At 38.7% G+C, this 26,143-nt stretch overlaps 1 protein-coding gene across 1 annotated transcript in view; it reads left to right on the top strand.

The window, feature by feature from the left end:
• LOC141146025 (uncharacterized) overlaps positions 1-22,879 on the top strand; it is a 130,590-nt gene extending 107,711 nt beyond the window's left edge. Inside the window, exons 6-11 of the mRNA XM_073632794.1 lie at positions 7,210-7,392; positions 7,867-8,119; positions 12,708-12,871; positions 20,304-20,463; positions 21,829-21,836; positions 22,717-22,879. Of these exons, the coding sequence (XP_073488895.1) occupies positions 7,210-7,392; positions 7,867-8,119; positions 12,708-12,871; positions 20,304-20,463; positions 21,829-21,836; positions 22,717-22,879 (931 nt within the window). The remainder of the gene's footprint in view (positions 1-7,209; positions 7,393-7,866; positions 8,120-12,707; positions 12,872-20,303; positions 20,464-21,828; positions 21,837-22,716) is intronic.
• Positions 22,880-26,143: the final 3,264 nt, after the last annotated feature.

The raw sequence follows: 26,143 nt of genomic DNA, 5'->3' as shown, positions 1-26,143 counted from the left end.
CTCCAGGTCCTCCCAGTCCTCCTCCTCCTCCAGGTCCTACTCCTCCTCCTGCCACATCTCCAACAGCACAGCCACAGCCTGGAATGAAGCGTGGAAGGAAGACCAGAAAGTGAGGACCCTGGATCCAGTCTGGTCGGCCAAAAGATGCAGCCTCTTGTGGTACCACAGCCTGGGGACACAGATGTCATCTGCTGCTTTCCGGATCTCTGGGACTTCTGGACCAGACTGCCCTCCCTTACATATGGACTCCTCAGGCCACCAATTTTGATGTTCAAGAATTGATGTCTGCCCTGGGGGTCCCAGGCTTCGCTAATTTCTCCTGTTTATCCAGCGTTGTCTCCCTCTTTGTTTGGTTCTGAGGAATTTTGTTTTGAATTATACTTGCCTATGTGTGTTTTACTTCAAAAAGGACAGTTTGTTTGTGGGGATTCAGGTACATTTCAAAAATACAATGTGAAATTAACAAGGGACACCAACACCAAGCAATCTCCTTGAGATTAAATAATAAAAGATATCAATGGTGTTGTGGTAACTTGACACACAAAACACACACAAAAATAGTCTGGAGTAAAACTAAAAATAACATTAAACAAAGATCAGCCTTGGAAAAAATACAAACATAAAATCTAAACCAAAAATGGCTTTAAATTAAAAAAAAAAGAAAACAAAAAAAAAAAATTCTGTCAGATGTGACAAATAACAATATATTCAGGGAATCCCAAGAAAAAAACAAAAAAATACGTTTGTGAGAAGTGTGTGTGAATATGAGCAGCAAAACTACTTAATTCTTGTCACATTATAAAGAAGAGAGTGCGCTGTATTAAACCATTTTTAACATTGCAGCGTGACAAAAGTGCTGTATCCATTGCGAACGCTAATTTTACCAGACCGAGCTGTTCCGTGTCGAAATTTCTTCTGAGCGTGCGTGGCACTTTGTGCGTCGGAACAGGCCACACGCGGTCGGAATTGACGCGATCGGATTTTGTTGTCGGAAAATTTTATCTCCTGCTCTCCAACTTTGTGTGTCGGAAAATCCGATGGAAAATGTCCGATGGAGCCCACACACAGTCGGAATTTCCGGCAACATGCTCCGATCGGACATTTTCCATCGGAAAATCCGACCGTGTGTACGGGGCACTAGTGTCTGTTGGTTTATTTTATTTTCACAAAAAAAGAAGGTGGATTTACTAAAGGAGTTGAGAATGTTCACACAATACTGTGAACATTCTCAACTATGTATTAATTGTAGAGGGATTATAAATACAACTGCTCATAACTGTGTTTTTTTTTCACTGTGTTTTTTTTTTTTTTGTAGTGAATTGTTGAGTGTGACACATATTCACACACATTTATATTTCATTTGCATGAAATTGAGAAGGTGTACTTTTTTTTTGTTTCATAATTGACAATTTTTATTAAGTTTTGATCGTTTCAATACAAAAATATAAGGCACAAGTACAGGAAGGGGTAATGAAATAAAATAAAAATAAAAAATAGAGGGAGAGAAATTAAAAATAATGAGGGATCAACAGGCTTCTGTAGGTGGTGTGGATCCATCCTGCAAATATCAAACATGAAGCATAGCCGATTACTAAAAGAAGGCTAAAATACAGCTCTGCAAGAGTGTGAACATAACACAGTAATAATACCTATAAGCCTATAGGCGAACCTCTATCAACAGTTAAACGTACTATCAGGACAAACATTATCCTATAATTGCATGGTCTGCATTTCCAAAGATTAAAAAAAGTGGGAAAAAGAAAGGAGGGGGGAAGGAGGAAAAAGTGTATAGGAGAGTAATTCCAACCAGCTAGACACGTCACTCGAGGATCCCACTTAGACTCGGCCCACAGGGCGGAGGGTGCCCCAAGCAATTAAGGGGGTTCTACCCAGAGATACCAGCCCTCCCAAATTGCCGTATGTCAAGCCATGCGATCTTCTAAGCGGGCTGACATAGACTCCATGAGCTCTACGTCTTTAATTCTAGCATAGAGGTCTGAAAGTGTTGGGTGATGGTGATTTTTCCAGTGTAGCGCCATTAAGCACCTTGCCGCTATGAGTATATGTGTGGCCAGTTTTTTTGCTAATCTGGGAAGTTTAGGAGGGAGAAGGCCAAGTAGAAACAGCTTAGGGGAGAGGGGGATATCTACCTCAAACAGCTGATGGAGAAGCCCCTGTAACGAGCGCCAATAGGGCTGGAGAGCTGGGCAGTTCCAATAAATATGGAGTAACATGCCCCGGATCTTGAAGATATCTCCAACAGCGATCCAAAGCTGATGGGTATATGGCGTGTAAGTGAGATGGTGTTAGGTACCAACAAAAGAGCTCCTTATAAGTGTTTTCTTTATAAAGTGTACACATAAAGCTTTTAGCCGCACAAGACCATACAGTTCTCCATTGTTCAGGAGACAGTTCTTCCCCAAGATTTTCTTCCCATTTATGCATGTAGCTATGTTTCCCCAATGAGAGTCTGTCAGATAGGACTACTCTTTCAAATGGGGAAGGTACGGAGAACTGAGGAGTCGGGGCGATAGTAAAAGCATAGTGCCATATCTGAAGGTACCCGAAGAAAGCAATACGGGGGAGGTCGTGTTCAGCTCTAAGTTTGTCAAAGGGTAGTAATACCCTAGTTACCGGGTTCACTAGGTGTCCATAGTGGAAGAGATTCTTCTGTAACCAAGGTGAGATCATCAGGTAGGTTAGACTATAGGGTTGTAGAGAAAGGCTGTGACTAAGGAGGCCTCAGATTGAAGAGGGATGCTATGATTCAATTGTTTCCCTATGGAACGCAGTAAGTTCATGGTATGTAATAGGGAAGTGGAAGGGACATCAGCATTTGTGTTCCACAATAAGATGTTCAGGTGGATGGGGGCTATCCATAATTTTTCTATTTGGGTTCAGCGGTTGTAGGCAGGAAGGGTGACCCAGGATGCGATTGGTCTCAACTGGGCAGCATAATAATAACAGAGGAGGTTTGGGAAAGCCAAACCCCCCTCATTTGGCTTTCAAATGGGAAGTCTGCATGTCCCTTGGGATGTCGTCTCTACTCAGCAATCCATTAAACAAGCGGCTCATGTGTGGGAGAAGGCTGGGTAGGAAGGTCTTGTAATATTCGTAAGGAAGACCATCAGGGCCTGGGGCCTTACTCTTTGGTAGGAGTTTCAAAGTCTCAGAAATCTCCTCCTCGGTTATCAGAGAGGATTTCACAGGGAGGGTGGCCACTCCACTTTTCATCAGGTAGACTCAAACGTGGTCTGCGAAGTTTTTACGATGTGCGTATGGGGGGTTGTTGTAAAGGTCTGAGAAATAGTCACGGAGTAATTGAGCTATATGGTCAGGGTGGTAATGGAGGGTCCCAGTAGGGTTTTGCAGGGCCAGAGGGGCCAACGCATGGGTCTGCTTCCGGAGTTTATGGGCCAGGAGGGTATGGGCTTTGTTGCCCTTATCATAGTAAAGCTGGTGCAGTTTTTGAAGGGCTTTTTCAATGCTACCTATGTCTATGCTCTTAAGGACCGCCCATTGGCGTATAATTTCTCTGAGGAGATGGATGTAGGATGAAGATGTACAGTGGGACAAAAAAGTATTTAGTCAGCCACCAATTGTACAAGTTCTCCCTCTTAAAAAGATGAGCGAGGCCTGTAATTGTCATCATAGGTATACCTCAATGAGAGACAAAATGTGGAAATAAATCCAGACAATCACATTGTCTGATTTTTGAAAGAATTTATTTGCAAATTATGGTGGAAAATAAATATTTGGTCACCTACAAACAAGCAAGATTTCTGGCTCTCACAGACCTGTATCTTCTTCTTTAAGAGGCTCCTCTGTCTTCCACTCATTACCTGTATTAATGGCATCTGTTTGAACTTGTTATCAGTATAAAAGACACCTGTCCACAACCTCAAACAGACACACTCCAAACTCCACTATGGTGAAGACCAAAGAGTTGTTGAAGGACACCATAAACAAAATTGTAGACCTACACCAGGCTGGGAAGACTGAATCTGCAATAGGCAAGCAGCTTGGTGTGAAGAAATCAACTGTGGGAGCAATAATTAGAAAATGGAAAACATACAAGACCACTGATTATCTCCCTCGATCTGGGGCTCCACGCAAGATCTCACCCCATGGGGTCAAAATGATCACAAGAACGGTGAGCAAAAATCCCAGAACCACACGGAGGGACCTAGTGAATGACCTGCAGAGAGCTGGGACCAACGTAACAAAGGCTACCATCAGTAACACACTACGCCGCCAGGGACTCAGATCCTGCAGTGCCAGACATGTCCCCCTGCTTAAGCCAGTACTTGTCCGGGCCCATCTGAGGTTTGCTAGAGAGCAATTGGATGATCCAGAAGAGGATTGAGAGAATGTCATATGGTCAGATGAAACCAAAGTAGAACTGTTTGGTAGAAACACAACTCGTCGTGTTTGGAGGAGAGAGAGTTGCAACCAAAGAACACCATACCTACTGTGAAGCATGGGGGTGGCAACATCATGCTTTGGGGCTGTTTCTCTGCAAAGGGAACAGGACTACTGATCCATGTACATGAAAGAATGAATGGGGCCATGTATTGTGAGATTTTGAGTGCAAACCTCCTCCCATCAGCAAGGGCATTGAAGATGAAACGTGGCTGGGTCTTTCAGCATGACAATGATCCCAAACACACCGCCCGGGCAACAAAAGAGTGGCTTCGTAAGAAGCATTTCAAGGTCCTGGAGTGGCCTAGCCAGTCTCCAGATCTCAACTCCATAGAAAACCTTTGGAGGGAGTTGAAAGTCCGTGTTGCCCAGCGACAGCCCCAAAACATCACTGCTCTAGAGGAGATCTGCATGGAGGAATGGGCCAACATACACACGAACAGTGTGTGACAACCTTGTGAAGACTTACAGAAAACGTTTGACCTCTGTCATTGCCAACAAAGGATATATAACAAAGTATTGAGATGAATTTTTGATATTGACAAAATACTTATTTTCCACCATAATTTGCAAATAAATTCTTTCCAAATTAGACAATGTGATAGTCTGGATTTGTTTCCACATTTTGTCTCTCATAGTTGAGGTATACCTATGATGACAATTACAGGCCTCTCTCATCTTTTTAAGTGGGAGAACTTGCACAATTGGTGGCTGACTAAATACTTTTTTGCCCCACTGTAAGTCTGGATTCTAATGCCCCGTACACACGGTCGGACTTTGTTCGGACATTCCGACAACAAAATCCTAGGATTTTTTCCGACAGATGTTGGCTCAAACTTGTCTTGCATACACACGGTCACACAAAGTTGTTGGAAAATCTGATCGTTCTAAACGCGGTGACGTAAAACACGTACGTCAGGACTATAAATGGGGCAGTGGCCAATAGCGTTCATCTCTTTATTTATTCTGAGCATGCGTGGCACTTTGTCCGTCGGATTTGTGTACACACGATCGGAATTTCCGACAACGAATTTTGTTGTCGGAAATTTTATATCCTGCTCTCAAACTTTATCTGTCGGAAAATCCGATGGAAAATGTGTGATGGAGCCTACACACAGTCGGAATTTCCGACAACAAGGTCCTATCACACATTTTCCGTCGGAAAATCCGACCGTGTGTACGGGGCATAAGTTTCAAAATCTCTATACTGTCTGCTGTCTCATTTGTTTGATATTCTTTTTCCTGGCAGTCGAGGTAGCTATACAATGTCCACGTATTACCGTCTTGTGTGCCTCCCAGAGGATTCCTGTGGAAATCTCTGGTGGCACTGTTCTCGACAAAGTACCATTTTAGAGCAGTTTCTAAATCCATCCTGGCTGCATCATCTTTCAGGAGAAAATCATTAAGCCGCCAGTGGCATTGTTTAACCTTAGAGGTGTCTAGTTTGAGCTTTAGAAGTATCATGGGGTGGTCCGATCACGTCATAGGTAAGATGGCAATTGTAGAAAGTGCCCATAGGAAGGGAGCATTTATAAAGAAATAGTCTAACTGCGCATGAGTGCAAAATGGGTGAGAGTAATGGGAATATTGGCTCTCTGTTGGGTGGGCTACTCACCATGCATCGAACAGGGCAAACTTGCGAGTCACCTGATTGGGATTGTCTGGAGAGGCTTGAAGGGGTGGTTTTCTTAGTGAGTGACATCCTGCCCCATACTGGGGAGAATGGTAGGTTGAAATCCCCTCCCATGACTAAGAAGGAGTGATTAGTGCGAAATAGGCGGTTGTACACCTTAGTTACAAAGGACATCTGATTCTCATTCGGGGCATAGAAGTTACAAAAAGTCACGTCAGATTGTTGCTATTTGCCTCTGAGGATCAGAAACTGACCCTGGGGGTCAGAATAGGAGGATATAGGTGTGAATGGGGAGCAAAATAGCTACCCCTGCTTTCTTTTTAATGAAGGATGCTAAGAACCCTGTGGGGAAGAATCTAGAAGCAAACGCCAAGGAGCCTCTTTTGTCAAAGTTTGTTTCTTGAACTAATATAACATCTGCCCCTGAATCTCTGAAGCTCCTCAATGCCAACTGTCGGCTGAAATTTGAGTTAAGGCCATTAACATTATGTGTGTAAATCTGTATCATGAGAGGGCCGAGGTGTGAGCGGATAATATTGTGTAGAAGGTATACTTTTTAATCGCAGAGTAGGTGGCATAGTTTAATGTTCACACAATAACTTGTGTTAATATTCGCTTCAATTATGCAATCATGTGCAATAAAATAAGCACCATTTTTTCTGCTACTGGCTACTCAGCAATCTTAAAGCACACCTGTAGGCCAAATGCCATATTGCTAACAGCACATACTCATCCACCTTTTACTACCCCGTCACTCTGATATTTAATACTTCTGGGTATGGAACAGCAAATATAACATTCCTTTTCCTGCCATGTGACAACATAGATGTTAACAAAATGACTGCACATACACCCAACACTGTCATATGTGGCAGAGAAGGAGTCCCAGGCCACATGTCACGTGCATTCTCTCTTTGCCCCTGTTGGTTAAATAAAGCAGCAGTGGAGAAAAAGGAAGGTAAATATGAACAGTGTGTGGGATGGCATTGTAGTGAATACGTTTTGTCCTGCAAGGAATGGAAACTAGGCCAAAAGAAACAATTTTGTGCTCACTTGTATTTAGAATTGTCCATTTTACCCCCACACTTCTCCAACATTTTGTGTCTTATCTCTTTCAGCACCAAACCAACAAAGGAAATGCACGTATATCAAAGAATTGCAAAGCACACCACGTTTGTAATATGGGCAGTATTTTCAGAACTGGACATGGGGCAGTGGAAATCACATGACTTCTGGTTAATTATGCTCATGATGGCCTTGATGTGGTTTCTAAGGCTTTATTTACATTACTGCAGTCAGTGGCTTTTTCTTCAGGCTATTTCGATCCCTGTCCTAAAGTAAGCAAAAGTTTGCGGTTAAAGCAGAACTCTTTACAGTAATGAATATTGATAGACATACAGTATGTTAATCTATATGACCTAATTGGATAAAATTGTATAACAGGTCACTCTTTCATTTAGCAGAAAATACTTAATTTTTTGTATTTACAAAAATGTTTTCTGTGCCACAAAAAAAAAAAAAAAAAACATTTTATTCTATTCCTAATTTGTGAACTTGAAAAACCTATTATTATTGTTATGTCTATACACATATATTAGGATTTGTCAACTACTTTTATTTAATTGTATGGAATTAATTATAAAATAAATAGCATTATATTTGAAACCACAAAGAAATGCATTAAATTAGAACCTTGCTGAAATCAGTATTTAATAACCAAATAACTATTGACCAATGTTTGTTACAGTCTTTTTGCAATCCATTTCTATAGACTAGCACCCTAAACACAATTTTTTTGTTTTTATTTACAGGTTTGCATTTTATCCTCATACCGTTGAGCTAACCTATCAACATTTTTTAATGCATACTTGGGAAGAAGTGTTTATGGTTGTGGTGGGACCAATGTCCTTAAATATATCAATGCTTGCAATGATTCTACTAAGATGGAGCTGTCAAGTATTGTTTCACTCATTCCCCACTATCTTGTCAAAGTTTATCATTGCTTTGGGTCTCTGGACTGTACTAGATCCTTTAGCTGTATTTATAGTTGATGCATTCTTAGGGGTAAGTCACAAAACTCTCCTTAAGGGTTTAAAAATGGGAAAAAGAAAGCATTGTTTTGTTATTCAAATGATTGATGTATAGTGATTCATAAAATACAGTACTGTAAATATTTGTTTGTCATGCACAACCTAAATAATTAGTACTACTTATTACCTATAACGCAGTGGTGGAGATTACTGGTTTATTTCCAATAGGCTTCCTTTCCCCCAGCATTCATTGCAACTTACATATAATGGTTCCTCAGCCTTGTACCCTCTCTGACATAACTCCCTAATAGCACAAATTTTACTTAGGAAGGCACCCACAAATTCCTCAGCATCACTAAACAAGTCCAATTGAATCTGACTACTACTTGCTGTTAATTGAAACATAGAAGAGTGACTGCAGAAAAAAGAATAAGACCCCTTTCACGCTGGGGCCGCGGCTGCGTTAGTGCTAAAGCGTCGATCATTCTAGCAGTGTTTTAGCTCTGTTTAAGTGGCCCTTTTCCTCCCCTAGCAGGGTGCTTTTATCCCCAAAGAAGGGGTTAAAAACTCATTTCTTCCTGCAATGAGCAGGGGCGTTTTGGGAGCGCTGTATACCGCCCCAAAGATGCTGCTTGCAGGACTTTACCGAACGTCCCACAAGCGCACCGCCCGGGTGTGAAAGCACCCATTGTAATGATGGGAGGCAGTTTTCTGCCATTTTACAGTTCTAGCACTCAAATGCCTGAACACTGCCTCAGTGTGAAAGGGGTCTAAGTAGTCCATTCAGTCTGCTCATTTTTTTTCAATGTACACATGTTTTTATTTTTGAGTATAGATCTATGTTTGTCCCAAGCACATTTGATTCTACTTATTGTTGACTGACTATCTGTCTCTGCTGGAAGTCTATTCCAAGCATCAACCACTATTTCAGTAAAAAAAATACTTTCTAAGATTAGTCTTGAACTTTCCTCCTACTAGGTCATGTCTGCATGTTCTTGATCTTGGCTTCATATTGAAAATATTGCTCTCCTGAATCATATTTACCCCCTTGATGTATTTAAAGGTTTCAGTCATGTGTCCCCTGTATCTTCTTTCCTCCAGACTATACATATTAAGTTCCTGAAGGACCTTTCACCATTTTTTGTTGCCCGTCTCTGGACTCATTCTGTCTTACCTTTTTGTAAGTGAGGTCTCCAGAACTGGATGCAGTATTCTAGATAAATCAAAAACTATATGGGTGAATCAGGGCCACCTTTCCCCTGCTGGTGACCCCTTTAGCGATGCATTCTAGAATTCTATTCTTTTTTCTCATTGCTTGTTTGCTCATTTTGCAATCAACTGAAATTAGTACTGCCAAACCTTTTTCCTCTGTAGTGCTGGCCAATAATGTACTCTCAATATTGTACTATGTAAAGGGATTCATTTTCCCTATACCTCAAAGTTCTCATAAAACTCTCTGAAGAACACCATCAGAGCACATATAAAAAAAAGCATTGCTTAGATCGAGATCCAGTGAAGCAGTTGAAGAACTGGGCCTTAGGCTACTGGTGTTTCCACTAGCACTCAATATAAAGATTCAAAGGGATAAACAGCTGGCAACTTGGTATTATCCAATTGCCAAAGTATTTATTGTTTACAGGGTAAATACAACATGAATAGCTTATGCATTTCGGCTGTGAGGCCTTAGTCATAGCATTTTTACTTTGGACAAACATGTTAATGTATACATCCCTATGATATAATAATAATAATAATATAATAATATTCAGGTGAGTATATTTAATTAGCCCAAATAGAGGGAAAGAAAAGCTCAACAAGGAGAAGTGAAAGGAAACCCAAATAGTGAAGAACACCACAAAATGTTAACGTTTGTCCAGAGTAAAAATGCTATGTCTAAGGCCTCACAGCTGAAATGTATAAGCGTATTTTTGTTGTATTTACCCTTTAACCAATAAATACTACTGCAATTGGATAATACCGAGTTACCGGCTGCTTATTCTTTTGAATACCATCAGAACCTATTGCTTTTTGAAGCTTTACTTGAGCCATTTCCTCTGCTACCTCTGTCTCTAGAAATCCTGATCTGGATAAATAAAAATGTTCACACACACGCACACTAAACTAATAGGATGAATTTGCTCACAGCTGTTTTTCTTTAATTATTTACTGTAATAAAGACATGTATTCCTGTATTAATACTTGCTTGCCCTTACTTGGTAATTAAATTTTATTCTTCTAAATATAATCCCTTCATTTAAAAGATTACTGTGATCTAAAGCCTAAATGGACTTATCTTTGTATATTGACTCATCTATGTTAATAAAAGAACACACTGAGTCATTTTGATGAAAGGTGCACATTATATGCAGTTTGATAGGTGACGTAAAATTATTTAGATAACATCGCTAGTCTTTCATAAATATTTAGCTTTATAAATTGCTGCTAAGCAGCCTACACACTGTGAACTATACTAAAGGTCTTCACCTGGGTTTCACAGTTCTATTTATTTTAATCGACCAACAATATACATTATGAGGTTTAGACATGAAAAATTTACTCAGTGAAAGTGCATGTACATTTGTTTCTGTGTAAAAGGGGCAAAACAAATAATTTTGGACTATATTCTGTGCTTTATTATTGTAAATAACTGCTTTTTAAAGGAAAATACCACATTTGACCAATAGGTGGAGCTAAGTATTATAGGAAATTTCAGTGAATCTTACCTTATTCTAGTAAAATCAATATTTACAATTGAAAATCACAGGATATAGCCTAATAACATTTTTTTTTTTGCTCTATCTGCACATAATGAAGGTACGTGCACTTTCACTGGGCAAAAAAAAACCGTGTGAATTATATATAAATAAATCCCTATGTGTAACCAAAAATGTCCTTGTACTTCTTGCATAGAAATGTTATAGGTTTATGCAGTTGGGAAAGCTGAAATGGAAAATGCCTAATTATTCCTGATTGCTGTTCCTAAAATAACACTGATTAGAATAGTCACTAACAGCAGTAAAAATGTTTTTTCTTATACTGTTGCAAAGTTTTACAGCACAGCTGTAAAAGATTAAGTGCAGTTAGGTGGATATGGATGATATTGTAAATTTATTAGTAGACTTGAGGAAGGATAAAGTTTAGGGTATTGGGACACATTCTCTGTGCTTGAATAACTTTTGTCCTTCTGATCTTTTTACTACACGGTGAAGTCAGAACTCTATACTGATTAATAAAATCAACTTCCACATAATGCAAGCAAGACAGTTTTCATAGGATTTCTGAGTGTGAAAGACAGTAGGACATTCCTATTGTTTCATGTGAAGCCTTTAGGTTCAGTAACTTATGTCTAGCAATCTGGCATCATTTGCCAAAAAGGCTGGCATTAGTAAAGGCTGTCTTTGAAATCTGGCTATTTTTGGTCAGTTGAGAGGACAACCCTTATGTTGTTTGGAGTCCAATCAGCCATGTTTGATAATTTATGTTGGGAGTGTCTGACTGAGCTCCCATCTAAATCGGTACAGTGTGTATATAAAACAATCATCCCCCTTTAAAATAATCGCATTTTGTTGCTTTGCAGCCTGAAATGAAGACAGACACAGGTTTTGTTCTAACCAGCTGTGGGTGAATATCCTCACATGGCCTAGTCAGGGCCCAGACTTAAACCCCATGGAAAATCTGTGGAATGACTTGGAGAATGCAGTCCAGAAACGGCCATCTTCAAGTTTAACTGAACTTGAGCAGTTCTGCAAAGAAAAGTGGGCAAATGTTGCAGAGTCTAGATGTGCAAAGTTAGTAGAAACATATCCCAACAGACTAAAGGCTGTAATTAAAGCAAAAGTGGTTCAACAAATTACTGACACAAGGAGGCGATCCTTTATCCAACTCCGTGATTCTGTTTTTAAATTTTTTTCTGACATAGTTACATAGTTACATAGTAGGTGAGGTTGAAAAAAGACACAAGTCCCTGTTTTTGAAACTATCGATGCTCCCCACTGATACCACCACCTGTGGAAGAGAATTCCACATCCTTTCCACTAACATGTTAGTGTTATATCTTTTACTTGGATGTTATAAGTTGCACTGAGTACATACAGCTGGATAAAACAAAAACTGTATCTGTTTTAATTTCAGGCTGCAAAGCAACAAAATGTGATTATTTTAAAGGGGGTGATTCTTTTCTATATCCACTGTATTGTAATCTAGGAAGGATTGCTCACCTGATTAGAAATACAATGCACAATACAACAGTCCAACCTATCAAGCACCTTCCTGGTGCATCAACAAAATATCTACAACCATAAGCACAGGAGACTGTAAACAGACACGGAGCTTTATTTTTTAACTCAATACAATTTTATCTTTTGGCTTTAGTTATAATTTTGTTGTGTTCGTGTCCATTAATAATAACTAAATTCAATTAGAATTTTTTTTGGAGGGGGTGGGGGCTATTAGGTAGGCTGTACAGGGTCCTGTTATTTGATGTTGCCCATGCCTATGTGCAAATTATCCTTAGCTTTAAATTGAATTGAATGATATGTATAATGTATAAAAATATATAACTTTTTTACACATCCCGAAGTAATATGTTGTTGCAATGCATTTATTTCTTTTTCATACTACAGAGACTTTCTTACAGTGCAGAGAAACCAATAGCAGATGCGGCAAAGCTTTACTGGCATTTCTTTCAAACAGAAAAATATGGCACTCCTGGCATACTCATCACTTTGCTTATATACATCATGATTTTTATCATATCTTCCTCAGTACTCTACCTTTATTTTCTCAGGTAAGAAGTTATTTTAGATTTAGAATTTGTTACCAAACCACAGGGCAAAAAATATATCAAATTGCAGTTTTCAAGTCATATTAGATTATCACCCATCATAATATTATAGGGGTAGGGGGTCAGCTGTTGCAGCTGCAACCTAAGCCATTGTTCCTTAGGGCCATCAAACCCATGCTGTCATTATTCATTACTTCATTAAATCAATTGGAAAATAGATGGTCGGATAGAGCATACCAGCTGATTTCAACATGGTGGGAATCTGCCATGCTCACAGACCTCTTATGATAGTGCTACAAGTCTTTATGACTTAACTGTAAAAATGGTATCCCCTGTGAAGATGGGGATACCCTTTTTATTTAAAAAGTAGTAATAGAACACAATGTTTATATCCTACGCTATTTCAGTAATGTGCAGAGGCCCCTCTGGACTTAATACTAGTAGCACATGGTTAAAAATAGCGTGAGATGCTTAACTCTTTTATTGTTAGCTGTGGAAAGAAGCCAATTTTCAGCAAACAATTTGTAGTTCCTTTAGGATAGAGTGGGAAAGTGCTATAGCCCTTTTTTTTGCCATCTTTGTCTTGTTCTGGAGATTTTCATTCACTTCCTCTAAAGACTGGAACTCATAAGAAATCTTTTCAACAGGGACACAGACAAAAAAAAACACATTTGTATCCGAATGGGTAAGGGCCCTTTCACACAGGTGATTTTGATGCTGGTCACATCTAGCCAGCATCAGAATCACAAAGAGACTACTTAACAGTCTTTATGGAATTGTTCCATTGCTAGCTGGCCCAGTGAAATGTCACTTCCTCTCTTCCTTTGTACTATTAAGGGAGATTTAGCAGCATTTCTAGCCAGTGAGGGTGCAATTCCACAGACTCTTCTCAATGACTCTGCCACTGGTGAAGTGTTATTAGCAGCAGAGTCACTTCTGTGACATTAGTCTAAGGGTTAGAACTTTTAACATTGTGTTTAATGGTACCTGTGCCTACCTGTCCTGTCCACAATATTTACAGTTAGTTGTCTGAGCAACAGAGGGCCAGGAAAAAATAAATTACTGGTTTAGGATGCCGGGAGGTGGGGCGTGGTTTTATGATCGTGTGATTGCTGTGATTGGCTGTTACGGTGGTCACATGATTGTAAATCTCCCATTTGCAAGCAGTGATTGGTAACTTTCTGTTAGCCACCGGAAATTGTGGTGGAAATGCGCAGGACATGCGCTTTCAGCACAGTTCTATTTAATACAATTCACGCAAATAAGTGCTCACTCAGAGACAAGGCCCATCCGCCAAGATGCCGCATATTTTCAAGTGGCTGATGCCCAGGCGTTAACATTTCAAGAGAAAATCATAGTGGTAATATTGCACTGAATAAAGTTATTTACACCTGAAATGTTTCTTTTTGATTAAGTAAACTGTATTTTCACACAATGTATCAAATAATACCATTTGAAATAGCTTATACTATATGTACTGCATATACTTTTTATTGCATCAGGCCTATAGTACCTAAATAGGAACCAGAGAGTTCAGATTGGTTTCTGAAGGTAACCAGGCTCTGGTATATAGGCAAGAAATACACAACAGAAAGGGAAAAAAGGCAACGCTGATCTAAGTGCAATATAAGTTTAAAAAGATTTATTTTGTTGAAAAACAACTCACATATATAAGGAAGTAAAAGGCATTTAGTGTACCAAGCACACATGGGTCTCCTCTGTCCGTGCAGAATGGAGCTAATGATGGCCAGTTCTGGTCATTCCGGTGGCTTCCGAGGCTGGGAGAGATCAGGTGGACAGGAGGTGAGACGTCATCCGTAACTGAACTCACATTTGAGTGTCTGTCAAGTAAAATACAACATATCTGTCCTTTGTAGCAGCAGAAAAGTTGTTGTTTTTAGAATGACTTCATTACAATAGTTTTATAAGCTAAATGCCAATAAATATTTTGTATACTATCCATTATCCACTTTGGGCACTTTTACCCCCTTCCCACCCAGGCCAAATTTCAGCCTTCAGCGCTGTCACACTTTGAATGACAATTGCGCAGTCATGCAACACTCTACCCATAAGAAATTTTTATCATTTTTTTTCACACATATAGAGCTTACTTTTGGTGGTATTTAATCACCACTGGGTTTCTTTATTATTTGCTAAATAAACAAAAAAAGACCAAAAAAGGAGCAAAAACTTTTTTGTTTGTTTGCAAATAAATTATCTTTATTCATAAATTTAAGTCAAAAAGTATTTTGCTACATTTCCTTGGTAAAAATAACCTAAATCAGTGTTTTATTATTTAGTCTGTAGGAAAACTATAGAATCCACAAACTATGGTATTTATATCTGAAAATTGATCAGTTCTGATGTACTGACACACTTCTTATTTTTTGAGGCAAAGACCCCTTTTTCAAAATTAGACCATCAAAGGTATTTAGTAAGAGGCATGGCGAGTTTTTTTTTTTTTTTACATACTGTCACTAGTGCAGTACATGGTTATCATTTAATGGTGTGGCAGTGATCAGGGACACTGACTGGTGAAGTATACAAAACAAAAATGTTTAACATTTTTTTTTAACTATTTTTTTTTCAACTATTTATTTTTTCTTTTTTTTATGTTTTTAACAAACTGTTACCAGAGCAATACAGTGTTACCATAGTCACAGTCACACTGTACTACTCTAGGGAAGTGATCATGATTTTTTTTTTTTTTACATATGATTGCTTATACCAGTGAATTGTATTTGTATAAATTGGTATAAGCAACCATTTTTACTGAATTAAACTGATTCTTTTGTTGTGATTAGCTGTCATTGGTCAAAGTTAACAAAAATAATCAAAAATGCAGCTCTCAATGGGACCAGTAGTAAAAAACTATTGCTGATGGTATAATCAATAAAGTTCATTTATTGGATGCATGCTGAGATTTGAAATTAAAAACAACTGTCAATGAAAAAATGAGATGATAAAATTATTAGACTTCATAAGCACAACTCATTATTATGGTTGAAGTAATCTGAAAATTAGTATATGCGATACCACCATGACTTCCAGATGACAAGAGGTTAATGTCAGCAAGTGTGCTCTAAGCTCCGATCCTAATTGTCAGACTCAATGGCTCAATGTGCAGGGAGAAAAATAGAGGTGGAGAGACACCGCTCTCTAAGGTGCATTTAGTGGCTGTATTCCGGATATCAGACTCAATGTGATCTAGGGGGTGTATTGCACCTCTGAATGACCTCGGTCAAGCTGGCTGATCAGGCTGGCTGGAACCTGGCATGCTGGAGGGCGCTCTGGATGGTGTGCACTGAATCCGGAAGCCAGGAGGCAGGGTCAGGGCTGGAAACGAGGAGTACCAGGAAGCTAGGCGGATCGCAAGCTCAAAGTAGCCATGGCAACCGTGACTTACATGTTTTACGCTCCTGCGCTTTACCAAAGTCAAGGGAGCCAATGGCAGCAGGCAGACATATGTCCGGTGGGCACAGCCAGTGACATATCACACTGCTGCACAGCCCCACGGCCATGCCAGAGGTGAGTTCTGGAAGGACATCATATGACATCCACTCAGAAAGATGAAAGGCCCGTCCAGCCATTAATCTGCTATAGGCTGGGTGAGAAGGTGTTAAGCAGAAGGGGGAATTGCTTTTTTACCTTTCTCTACAGTGGCACCAGCTAATATGATTTGAGTATCAGGTTTGTATATTTCAGGAGGAAAGAAACATAACAGAGGAAACCGCCTCAATGGGATACACAGGTGTTCAGCACACATTGACAGGGGTTTTAACTCTTCCCTATGTATCAAAAACTAAAAAGTAATACTAATATAATATAGTTGTGCGTTTTATTGGTTATTGTATGTAGTAGTATGTCTGCAATGCTATATTCCAACTTGAATATCATGGATGCCTTTAAGAATGTCCTGTATATATGTTTCTCAAATAGTTAGTAAAATCCATCATCTAAGGCTAAATATAGAATGAAATGCTTATCAAATTTGCCTTTGATGTTAAAAAGCCTAGATTAATTTCTAAATTGCATTTCATAAATAAGTACATTTCATAACATTCTGAATTAAAATCCAAAAGCACTTCCACATGTTAGTAAATAGAAAAACTGTAGCAGATTATTAGTATTATAATATGAAAAGCGTTCACATTTGCTGTGCCAAATATTTATCCTTTACTTTGAAACATTCATTGGAAATCCTGTTTACTTTTGTGAAGTATGCTAAAAGGATAATAGGCAACCAAACTGAATAAGATTCAGGCCTTATACTTTGAAATCTACAGTAGTTAGACTTAGGTAAAGATTTTATATAGTGACTAGCAAATCAGGCAAAGTTCGGTGTGTTGGACGTTTGCTGAACACTATGACAAAATTCACACACCCTGTACTTTATGCCCAAATTTATTGAAGTCTATTCAAGCCAAATCTTGTAATTTTAAAACCAAAGACCTTTTTAAAACCAATTTGCAAACTTTGATAAAAAGAGCGGGGGTAGCTGGACACTGTCATAAGAAACATGAAGCTTTGCAAAATAAATAACTAAATACATAAATAAATAAATACCTTTTGCTTGGGAGCAGGTCTTTTAATAAGGCTTAGAGGGAAACATTAAAAATACACAATTTCTTAAAAAAAATATGCTTGTGGGTGCCCTGTTTCACGTGGCCTACCTGTAGAGGAGAGATCATCTGTATAGGTTGTCCTGGTTTTTGTCAGCAGGTCATCAGGGCATCATCCATTGTAATTGATAATGGATGTACAACCTCATGACCATATTTGGTCAATAACATCACCTGGAATGCCCTCTGGCTTGTTTATAAATGGAAACAAGCCAGTGTGGGTAAGAGGTCAGAATAAGTGAAAATGGGTTAACTAAATGGCCAGATTTGGCAAAGCAGAGAGAACTGTAAACTGTTTGGATCTGGGTCAAACTCATGGCCAACACAAGCCTGAAGCTCATCCATAGTAATATTATATTAAACAATACATTTACACTAAAAAAAGATTGAAAATTTTAGATTATGTTGTATTTTATTAGAGATAGAAAAATAAAACTGTTACCTTGGGTTAAAAGAACATTACATTTTATATTACTGCAATGTTAAATACCAACATTAGATAACATTTTCAAGAGAAGTAATAATAGGGAGGTTCTACTGCATTTTAAAGCAATTCTATGGGCCATTTAAATTCTTTAAAATGAATAGTCAACATATTGTGCTTGCTGTTATTTTTACTTTTGAGCACTACTAGAACCTATTTAATTATTATGTTACTGTCAGCAGTGTGTTACACTCCTGCTCCTTATTCCAGCATCCTGGTTTTGGCTGTGGCATTCTCCTTGTTTGTCTGTCCACCTGCAAGGTGATTGATGTGGCCAGTCAATGTATCACTGTAGTTGGTAATACCTTGTGGATGGAAACAATTATCTACCACTATAGGGGGTGTTCATGTAAATACAAAAAGTTATGGGCTCCATGGCTGGATGTCCCTGGGCCTGCTCCGGCTGATCTGGTCATGGACAGGCTGTTAGGGTTGAATGTTGTATGATGCTCAACTTCGATACATTGCTCATGATGTTCCGATATGTCTTTGGGTTAATAAGTTGATTGTAATCACTTTGGTTTTACTGGCATGTATTTTGTCGACCAGAAATGTACTCGTTTTGATTGATTTTGCACAATAACTGACATGTACAGCTTGGCTATGTTGTACTGGACTGGCATTGATAAAGTTTTCCTTGGATAAAAATTTTTTTTCTCAAGGTCATAAAATGCCAGGACAGTAAAAATATATTTTTTCACACAAAATTGGCAATTGAATAAAATATTTCTCACACACAGCATGGGCATACTTGTATGACGACACCACATGTTTGAGACTTTTTCAGTGTCTGGACTGATTTTGTACCAGACGTTGTATCACCCAAATCAACCAATTGTGTCAAAACCAACGTACTGTAATAGTCACTTCTATACGAGTAGTCAGGGAATATAGCTTAGCGTAGCATCACCTATTGCTGTCCCAGTTCCTATAAGCCAAGCAAGCTTAGCCTACTGGTACATGGCTGCCCCCAGGAATTACATGTTCACTGGCCAGGACATACAGGAGGCTGAAGAAAGGAACATTAAAAGAGTTCCCAATTTTAGTGGTGTGAAGGTGATCAGGGACATTTTAACTTGTGTGGCAGTGATCAGGGACAATATGAGTGGTGTGCCAATGATCAAGGACACTGGGACTGGTGTGGCGGTGATCAGGTACACTGGGACTGGTGTGGCAGTAACCAGGGACACTGTAACTGGTATGGCGATGATCAGGGACAATATGACTTATGTGATGCACGGGGTGATTAATGACACTGTGTGTGGGTGGCAGTGATTAGGGATAATGTGAGTGGTGTGGTGGTGATCACAGACACTTTAACTGGCGTTATGGTGATCACTGACACTGTACCTGGTGTGACAATGATCGCAGACACCTTAACTGGTGTGGCAGTGATCACAGACACTGTAACTGGTCTGGCAGTGATCGCGGACACCATAACTGGTGTGGCAGTGATCACAGACACTGTAACTGGCCTGACAGTGTTCACAGACACTGTTACTGGTGTGGCAGTTATCAGGGACATGTAATTGGTGTGGTGGTGATCACGGACACTATAACTGTTCTGGTGGTGTTCATGGGCACCATAACTGTTGTGGTGCTGATCAGGGACACTTTAACCAGTGTGATGGTGATGACGGACACTGTAACTGGTCTGGAGGTGTTCACGGACACCGTAACTGGTGTGGTGGTGTTCACGGACACAGTAACAGGTGTGGTGGTGATTAGGGACATGTTGAGTGGGTGGCGGTGATCGGAGGCACTGACTAGTAACAGAGAGTTTTTTACACTCTGATTGCTTTTACAGTCATAATGGCTATAAAAGCAATAATTTCTCCTGCACTGAATGCTCAAGCATTTCTGTAGCCATTGAGAAATACTGTGATAGCTGTGATTGGCCACAGCTATCATATGGTACAGGGCTGATGTGAATGGCACAGAGATCACACAGTAGTAAACACTATATTGTTCACTACTGTGGGTGGCCCTGGTGCCATGTGATCACTGTAGCCAATCAGCAATCATGTGTAACAGTGGACTGGTACAATGATCAGTGTTCTACTGTGTCCAGTGGATACAGCGGGCATAGATCAAGCCCCTGTGCACTTCTCGGGACCGCGTCCACTCACATTGCCGCTCGTCCGGCCAGCCATAGCATAAACGGTAAACAGACCATAAGTTCATTGTTTGGGTTTACATACACTTTAATCTTTATGAATTGCAACTTTGATACTTGTAAATGTTGCATGCTTTTATAATAGAACTCAAATTTAAGACCTCTCTAAATCTTATACATAACACAACAACTACATTTTACTATATTTTACAGGATACATAAAGAAAGCTGGATATTAGATGTTTTTCAGCGTATTAGTTGCGAGGAAGCAGTTTGCCCCATTCCTTATGATCTGGAAATTTCAAATCAAGAGTTAAGCCACATTGTAAGAAAGGCAGAACAGTGGAGAGGAATTAATGGAGAAAGAAGAAAAGTAAGGAAACCTATTTATTCTTCACTTTCTTATGGCTCATTTAAATGTTCACTTAACTATTTAAATGGTTCATACATTTACAAAACTTGTTAATGATATGTATTCTAGATTTTTATAACAGGAAATATACCATATAGTATCTTTTTAATCGATTTCTTCATTTTTTTTATGCTGAAAACCATTTTGTTTTATTTATCATTATAGGTAAAATATGAAATGTTGCATGAAAATATGTTATATTTAGTATTTGCATCTTGAAAACATTGATCTGAACATCTTCCAGATTCTGTTAGATATAGACCTTAATAGCTAGAGAGCTGAGTTAACAAATAAGGCTTAATTCACAACGCTAACACACCAGGACAGGGGTCATTATTTTCAGAAAATTTTTCAGAGGACACACCAATCTTTCTATATCCCAGTAGAATTAAGGTAGACAGATCCATCTGGTTTAGTCAGTCAACCAAGGTAAGGCAGGTCTAGGTGTTTTCAAAGTGGGGGTCTTGGATGCACAGGTATTTATTTGTTTTTGTAACAGTATTGTAAAGTACAGTACATTAGGAATATTATAACATTATATATATTAGCAAAATGAAAATCTCACAGCAAAAATATATTATTTAATTGTATAACAGTATTTTGTTTTCAAGATAGAATAAGTGAAACTGCTGCTTTGAATGACCCTTATAATTGAATGTATTAATTTATTTATTTAGCAAAGCAATTATTTTTAGGATATATCAAAATAAAATACAAGTTCTTTTGGCAACCATGAATTTTAAAAAGTTATTAATCTTGATAGTGTTTCTCACTCTACCCTGTGCATATTAGCTTACTGCAATCAGCACAGGAAGAGAAGATTTGGTGCTTAAATTAAAACATGGATTGATTATTCTCGAACCAGAAATCATTTGTAGGTGTAAAAAAATGGAAATTATGAATTATATTAGACCTCCATTTTCATTGTGATATATTTTTTTCTGGACTAATCACTCTTACATTAAAAATATGTTATTTTTGTATTATAAAAAAATAAAAGCCCCATTTGTAATTACTTTTTTTATGATTTGCCCAAGCTTAGCCTTAAAATGTTGATGTGGTTTTCGAGCAGTGTATATATCATTCATTTAGCTAAGTAATGCCTTTCAAAAATCAAAGGTCTTTGATATATTTGTATGCATGCAGATTGAACAATTAGTTAATAACATCGTTAACTACATAATTTTAGCAGGCAAAATAATAATAATCATAAAGATCACAAAAACAAGCATAAATGGACAGATAAAATAATAGGCCTGTGCCTAATATTTTGTCACTGTAATGAGCTTTGCATCTTTAATTAGATACCAATGTTTTTCTGATTAGGTTAGAATGTAAGAGTTTCCCATTATAATGCAGTTGGAAACTTGTAATTCGCTCATAAAGTGAAATGATCATTCACAGGCAAAATATTATTGAGCAATTTTTCAAAAGCGGGAAAAAATGGGAAATATACATTTAATAAAAGAAAGCAGCAAACTGTAATTAAAATGAGTTTTCAGGTACAGTGCATAAATTGACATGTCACAATTTCAGTAGTTATAATAGGAAAACATTTTTATAAACTCTTTGAGGCAATAACTACTTCACACATTTCTCCATTCTACAAGGTATACTTTACACTAGGTTCACACTATGGGGAGGATTTACTAAAGGTAAATTGTGAACTTTGCAAGTGCAGCTGCACTCCACATTTGCTCCAGAGCTTAGTAAATGAAGGGAAACTCTGCTGAATTCCATCATCCAGTCATGTGCAAGCAAAAATGCAGTTTTTATTTCCTTGCATGTGATTGGGTAGTCTTTGCTTCACCTCATTTACTAATCTCTGGAGCAAAATGCCCTTGCAGAGTGCAACTGTACTTTCAAAGTTCACAGTCTATTTGCCTTTAGTAAATTAACCCTTATGTTGGTTTCCCTACAGCTGTGTTTGCACGGGCACAGCAGCCCATGCATATGAACAGGCTGCTGTACCTACAGGAAACACAGCTGCAGGAAAACCGCACAGTGCTATGCATTTCCTAGTATGGGAAAATGCACCGTGGTTTCTGATCATGGGCGTGCCATTAAGAATTAATGGCCCCCCGTGCATCTGCTAATAATAGCACATTTTGATTGCGGTTGTGGGTGCGCGTCCAGGTTACATGCAGTCCAGATGTGATCACCTGGCTCAGATGTGAACCTAGTCTTATACTTGTTTTTTCTGTTTATGCAAAGAGCTTTTGAAAATATTATGCAGAAAAATAACTCCCTTCTTGATTATCTGTTTGTTAGTGGATCTGCTGTGTTTCACATTTCAGCAGCTAATGAAACACAGGAGAAAACCAATGACTACACTGTTGGAGCTTATGCACAATGGCACAAGACCAACACAAGTTAAAATAAACAGAATCTATAAAATAATACACATATATGTAGTTAGGATACTAATGTGCTTCCTTTCCTTAGCCATGTCAGCCATCTTTGAATGTAGAGTTATTCACTCCTTGCTTCTAAGATATTGTGGTGTCATCTGCTGCTTTTCTAGACTTCTTGGTCTAAAGCAGCTTACTCTTTCAAGAGGGACAGCTGACATCTTGGTAGTTGATGGCAATCCATCCCACTGGATCTAAAGCTTACCAAAGGGCAATAATGTATATAGTGTAGAAGCAAAAGAAAAACTGTCTTTGTTCTAGAACAAGATATGGTTATTCTGTAGATGACTTCACATTATATTTTGGGTGAAGAAAAAAGACTGCTACAATCAGGGGTGCAAAGCCAAAATGTATTTGTATATAGACAACTATTCAAAGACAAATCACTGAAGTGCCCACATAGAAGGCAAGAAGAAGGGTGCGCATTTAAGACTTTCTGGTCATATGGATACTATACTGTGACAGAACCAACTGTCAATGTATGTGTTTTGGAGGGGGCTGTGGGCTGGCCTCCTTCCCACAGATTTTGGCCCAGAAGAGACTGAGAGACTTGGGGACAAAATGGCATTGAGATAATGTAATGTAATGCTACATCCCTTCTCCCCCACCCCCTCTTGTTGCTGTGTTTAATAGACATGTGCATTCGTTTTTGTCCAAATGCATTTTCGGCGGAATTTCAGATTTTTCGTTATCGAAAGTGCAGAATACGAAAACCGAAAGATCCGACATAAACAAATGCTTTATTTTTGTTTTTATTGCGACAACAGTTCGACATTGATAGGAGATTCGACATGACGCTTACAATAACAATCTGTGTCTATTAAATCTGTCGTCAAATGTGCCTAACCTTAACTGTATTAGTCCAAGATTATTCCACATAGAGAGAAAAGATTCGACATAGAGAGAAAAGATTTGACATAGAGAGAAAAGATTCGACATAGAGAGTAAAGATTGCTGCTGGAATTGGGTGGGGGAAGTAAAATAATGATGATGATGATGAATGTTATTGGCCGATTGTAACCAAAGAGGAGGGCAGTAAAATAGCTAGAACTAAGTACACACGTACAGCCAACTTACTTTCACTTACGATTTGCTAGCAGAGAGAGACACACACTGAATCATTTCATGAGACAGTCAATTTTAGCTGGTCCGTTTGTCAGAGAACCTGAATTATTTAGCAATTAAGCATAAGCACAGCAGCAGAACAATAGTGAAGCAAGCTACAGTTCAACTTAACTTTTTCATAATAATCTGCTGCTATTGTTTTAGTGTTGTGAACTTGATAGTGATAGTAGTGTTGTGATAGCCTCAGACATTGCCCGTGTTGTGGGGGGGGATTTATTATTATAGATTCTATATTATAATGCCATATCAATATCTGACACAACGTCAGATGCCGCGCCCGCCATTGCACTTGGAGATTGAGAAACAAATGTGAAAGTTGGCTGACTGTTAAGGTAGAGTAGACCATTCATCAACATGAACAACGAAGATTCGACAAAGCAATGAAAAACATACAAACGTTGAATCTTTGGCTTATTGTGTCTGTAGAAAGTTCTAAGAAGATTCGACAGAGCAGCTAAACTGTACAACGCTGCATTCGTAGTTTTCGGGTCAAATGCATCCGCCCATAGGCTATAGAAAAATTCTAATGTTGGTTGACTAGTAAAATAATTAATAAATATAATTATTACTAGTCATACAACATTAGAATTCTACTACAGCTAGCTTGCAGGTGGAAAATTTGAGCGGAAATGTACACAAACCGTTTAGCTGCTCCGTCGAATCTTCTTTGAACATTTGACAGACACCATAAGCCTTCAATGACAGATTCGACCTTAATTAATTTGGATTTTCGTACAAATGTAATTTTTAATGAAAAACTAAACAAATAAAAACGAATTTCGGGAGTAACTAAATAAATGTATTTTTCAGACGAAAATGAAATTCCGAAACAAAATATTTCAGTGTGCACGTGTCTAGTGTTTAATTGTGTTGGGTCATGGCACATAGACAAAGGTCTGGAGACACCTCCCAGCAGGGGATGTGTAAGGAGGGGCTGCCTGCTTATCATAATCCCTTTATATGTTTCAACTGTATTTATTTGAATATACAAGTGTTGAGTTTCCATTGATTCTTCCTTGTCCCCTACCCCCTCTATGACGAGGCTAAGGGAAGTGCCCCTAACTGTGTTTAAAAGTGTATGTTTGGTACTTAATAAAGAGTTTATGCTCTATATGTTTAACGCTCAACATCTGTGTGGCTTTTCTTGTGATTGAGGGGTTAAGGGCTGGTTATGGCGAGTCTGCAGGCTGCGGATGCGTTTGGAGGACAGGAGACACAGGTCTGGCGGAGGTTCCCATATGGGGTATCGAGATCCGTCACATATACCTAACTAATACATTTGAGGTTGAATTTCAGAATACTTGTTTAATGTAAGGAAAGTGAAAACAAGCTAGTATGTAAAGATCTGGAGTCAGGCTCGGAGACCAGTAGCTATAACAGTACTGAAGCACCCACCAACCAGCTAAAAATGTACAGAGGCAGGGGACCACCCCCCCTCAGCCAAGGGTGCCCTGCTTCTGTACATTTTTTGCTGGTTGGTGGATGCTTCAGTACTGTTATAGCTACTGGCCTCCGAGCCTGACTCCAGATCTTGACATGCTAGCTTGTTTCCATTTTCATTAAATTAAACAAGTATTCTGAAATTTAACCTCAAATGTATTAAATAGGTATAGTATCCCCATGACCAGAAGGCCCTAGATGCGCACCCATCCCTATACAATGCAATGCTTTTGGAAGCCTCTTTCACAGCAAAAGATGGATCGCAATGCATAGCAATGTAAATTTAAAGGATTCAGCTGAGACAATGATCATATTACCTATATTAATGTTGACACTAGACTGTGGGAATCTCTTTTGATCTTGTAACTTTGGAATCAATCATCGTGATACAGCAACAGTACTTCAATTGAAATAGCCATCCTTCCATAATGTAACCATACATTGAGCTTTTGAGTGTAGAAATGACCGGTGGGATGAATTAGGCTATTTTTTTAAATAATAAGAGGTGAGATTTGTCTGATAGGTTTTTAACATCTTTATTCATTTAGCAGAAGCGAGGCAATTTCACATGTGGGCAGTTAAGTTACACATAAGCCCATTGCACATGCCACCATTTTGGGCACAGGTAAAGCAGAGGACTTCATTTCTAAAGTGAATTAGAGCTG

This window comes from Aquarana catesbeiana, linkage group LG05, assembly GCF_042186555.1.
Source record: "Aquarana catesbeiana isolate 2022-GZ linkage group LG05, ASM4218655v1, whole genome shotgun sequence".
Lineage (NCBI taxonomy): Eukaryota > Metazoa > Chordata > Amphibia > Anura > Ranidae > Aquarana > Aquarana catesbeiana.
Note: the sequence above shows the minus strand (reverse complement) of the source record. Positions and strands in the feature narration are given on the sequence as shown.